Source organism: Lathyrus oleraceus, chromosome 4, assembly GCF_024323335.1.
Source record: "Lathyrus oleraceus cultivar Zhongwan6 chromosome 4, CAAS_Psat_ZW6_1.0, whole genome shotgun sequence".
NCBI lineage: Eukaryota > Viridiplantae > Streptophyta > Magnoliopsida > Fabales > Fabaceae > Lathyrus > Lathyrus oleraceus.
In genome coordinates this window covers 153619286-153623373 of record NC_066582.1, presented here as the reverse complement: position 1 = coordinate 153623373, position 4088 = coordinate 153619286, and the positions used below count along the sequence as shown (strand labels likewise).

The 4088-nt window shown below is 31.4% G+C and overlaps 1 protein-coding gene across 1 annotated transcript; it reads right to left on the bottom strand.

Moving 5' to 3' along the window:
- Positions 1-228: 228 nt before the first annotated feature.
- Positions 229-2586, bottom strand: LOC127074258 (pentatricopeptide repeat-containing protein At4g17616). Its single transcript, XM_051015562.1, has one exon. It carries the CDS (start codon positions 2412-2414, stop codon positions 351-353), a length of 2064 nt encoding a protein of 687 aa, XP_050871519.1. The 5' UTR covers positions 2415-2586; the 3' UTR covers positions 229-350.
- Positions 2587-4088: the final 1502 nt, after the last annotated feature.

Sequence of the window (4088 nt, the reverse complement as noted above, 5' to 3'; positions counted from 1 at the left end):
AAAACCTGGAAGTGGTGTATCTTGGAGTTACTTAGTGAAACTAGAAGTTTTCAAATCAATTTGACTAAGAGATTTACTGCTTGTTTGACTAGATGTTTACAAAGTGTAGATTTTTGGACAAGCCAAGTTCTCAATGTGATTTTTAACAAAAGAAACTAAAAAAGAAGGAAAAAAAACCAAGAATCAAAGAAGCATAAGCATGAATCTAGGAGAAAGGATCTTAGCCAAAATGCTAAATATGAGCCAGAATCAAAATTAAATATATTTCAAAACACCCTAAGCAGACACAACATTCACAATGCTGGAAAAGACGCAGACACATCATCAGCACACGAATATTTACGAGATATTTAATCAATACCAGCCCATTTCCTAAAATCCTGAACATGCTCAAGCCTTTTGCTCTGTGCTTCTGTTCTTGGATCCGACGCTTTTAAACTCCTATAAAGATTCCTATGAAGTCTAAGGAACTCGTTTTTGTACATCAACTTATCTGTATACATGTTATGGTCATTCATATGGCCAATGACCTCCATCACTCTCTCGAAGTAACCACCTTGAATGAAGTTTAGCAGCAGTAACTCATATAGATCTCTATCTACTACTAAATGGATGCTCTTCATGAATCTCTTGATATCCCCCCACAAGAATGTAATCTCGCGATACATACCGAGAGAAGAATATCCGCGCACAAGATGAGCAAACGTTTGGCTTGTCGGTCGAGTTTTAGTTTCACACATTCTTCTATATGCCCTCATAGCATCCTCTATCATTCTCGCCTTGCAGAAAAAGAAGATTGAAGAGTTGAAGTTATAAGCCAAAGGAATAACCGTCTGATTCTCATCTTTCAGTACATGGTCCAAGGCGACGGCCAAATCTGATTTACCAACGGAGTTTGATGTTTCTTCACAAAGGATGTATTTGTGGATAGCATCTTCAGATAATTCATTGTGCAAACTAATCTTTTTCATTTGTTTTAGCAGTGCTTTAGCTTCTCTCTGCATTCCCTTCTTCTGATAAGCTGACAAGAGTAACATATATGTATCGCGGCCCATCGGTGACCCTGCAGCCTCTACGTCGTCCAAAATGTCATGAGCAGACTCAAGCCATCCCATCTCAATGCAAGCAGCGATCACATCAGAAGACAAACTGGACCCTGCCACTGAATATTGTTCCCCTTGAATGCTAAGTAAAAGTTTTGAAAGTTCACTAATTCTACCATCTTTCTTGTAACCAATAGTAAACTTAGCCAAAGCTCTATTACTAAGAACAAGTTTCCCACCCTTGTAGAAAACAAGACCTTCTCTACCTTCAAGTTTAAGCACGGAGTCCTTCTGCAATAGCTCAGGCTCTATATGTATCTTTAATGCATTCTTCAGGTTAGCCGATCCAATCGCGACAAAGCAAGGCTTTTGTAAATGATTCCTACATTCTTCGTTATTGCGACAATTATGTGAGCTATTCATATCCAAAACAAGCTTAGCCGCAACATCAATATCGTTAAATTTGAAGTGCAAGCTCAACAAACTATCATAGAATTGACGATAGTGCCGGACATAAGCAGCCGAAACTCCGTCAATATGCCATTTCAATTCCATCATTTCATCTCTCAAACCATTCATCTCTAATATCTGTGAAATGATCACAATTGAGTGTGCATCAGCCACTATCCCAATCAGAGGCATTAATTCAATCAAACACAAGCCTTTCAAAGCCAACTTAAACCTCACACAAGCATCAAGAACAATGTTAAATACCAAAGTATCCGGCTTCAACAGGATTGCATGTTGCGCTTTTTTATCCTTCAAACAAATATAAAAATCGCAAACTTTAGACAGATAATTTGATACAAGATGTGTTCCAATTTCTGTCTTCACAATATGAAAAACAATCAAGGACAAAAATTGAACAGATGGCACAAACCCTTTCTCAAGCATTAACCTAAGTATAACCGATGCAGGTGATGCCATTTGCATTCTAGCCAAAGACAAAGCAAGTTTGGTAAATGTATCAACATGAATCAAACGTGAATTCTCTTGAACAATTTTCAAAGCCAAATCAAATGATTTTCTCACCAAAACATGATTTGAAGAATAACACAACTGAACAATAACTTGATTCAATAATTGAACCTCAGGGTAACCATAAAGTCTTCTAAAATCATGAAATGTTTCCAATGCTTCTTGTGATTGATGATTCCTCAAAGCAAATTTAAGCTTTTCCAGTAAAATTTCTTGGGTGGAACGTTCCCATGATAATCTCTCACAGTGGTCGGAGCTAAAAGTTGAAAACTTTTGCGGAAAAGGATTCAATTGGTGGAAGCATACATGCCCTCGAAGAATGGTTTGCAAAGGTGAAAGCTTTCTGAGAAAGGGGGTTTGTAATAGAATGTATTTGGAAAAAGGAAGCACCATGCCACCATGCCTGTGATGCTTGAGGTTTTCTGAGAAGTTTTTTTAGAGGAATTTGGAGAATTGCTTAAGCATAAAAATGGGAGATTTGAAATGCCAAAGTGTAACTGTAAACCCTAATGTAATTGAGTCACTTCAAATTACTAAGTAAAAAACACAACGTTTTAAAGTACCAAATATTTTTTCTTCGGCAGTGTTTGTTTATAGAAAAAACTATTTATTGTTTATGCGGAATTTTGCTCTACTTTGAATTTTTTGGTTTGCAGTGACACAAAGGTGAAAAGAATGCATACTTAGAAAAAAAAAATTGAATTAATTATTTAATATTGTTAATAGAAAATAATTTAATTGAGGATATAGGAAGAAACAAACAATTTTCTTATGTAATTTTATCCTTATCATTAACTTTTTTTAAAAAGAAATTATGATGTATTTTGTATCATGGAATTTTAGTTTGTTATTTTATGCAATATTCTAAAAAAATAATTTTCTTGATTCACTAATCATAAAAAATATATTGATAAATTTGATTTGGCATGGAAATGAAATATATTTTGTTCCGTCCTGGAACCAGAAATTGAATAAGGAGATAACGGTGTTTCGCTTTCGATACGGTAGTGAGGGAGCTAATCTGCAAGGTTAACATTCTAACGGTTAAGTTATAATGTGAGGTATAAGAGTGAATTGAAGTTGAATTTGAAACTAAATCCCTGAATTGACGCGTTATATATATATATATATATATATATATATATATATATATATATATATATATATATATATATATATATATTTTGGAGATGAAATAACAAACTTGCTATTTGTTATGAGTGGATTTCGGACATCCATTAGATGCATCGGGAGTTTGGATCCTTTATATGCATTTGCAAGGAAGTTTTCGCGAGTTGAAAAAGTTCTGAAAAGATTATGGCTCCTTTGAAGCGGTGACTGGGTTGTTTCAAAAGAAAAAATATGGGAGTTTGATTCCAAAGTCTACATTTTTCTTTTCGCTAAAAAATGTTGCTGCATAAAAACCGCTTTCTATTTAATCAATTTTTTTATTATGATAGCCTTTTGAAATTTATTATAGGCCCATTTATCAACTTTTATATTATGGTAGCGTTTTAAAATTTGTTATGGACTCATTTAATCAACTTTTTTCCATTATATATATATATATATATATATATATATATATATATATATATATATATATATATATATATATATATATATATATATATATATATATATATATATATATATATATATATATATTTAAAATATTTATATTTTTCTATCATTGTGAATGAACACATTAATAAATTTGGTTAAGAAGTTGTGAGATTTGAAATTTTGTAATTTCACATTATTAGTTGTTTATTAATTAAAATACTTTATTATTTGTAAGAGTGAAAAAATACGAAAAATTAAACTTCAATGAATCAATTTTTTATAACAAATATATATATATATATATATATATATATATATATATATATATATATATATATATATATATATATATATATATATATATATATATATATATATATATATATATATATATAATTTTATTTATCATTTAAATAAAATATGATTTTTTAATTGATTGTATTTTTATCTATTAAAGGTCTAATTTTAAAATAGAACAGGGCCTCCAAATTATTCGGGCCG

Excerpts from the sequence above, each read along its gene's own strand:
- LOC127074258 (XM_051015562.1), bottom strand. The coding sequence starts at position 2,414 with ATGGTGCTTCCTTTTTCCAAATACATTCTATTACAAACCCCCTTTCTC.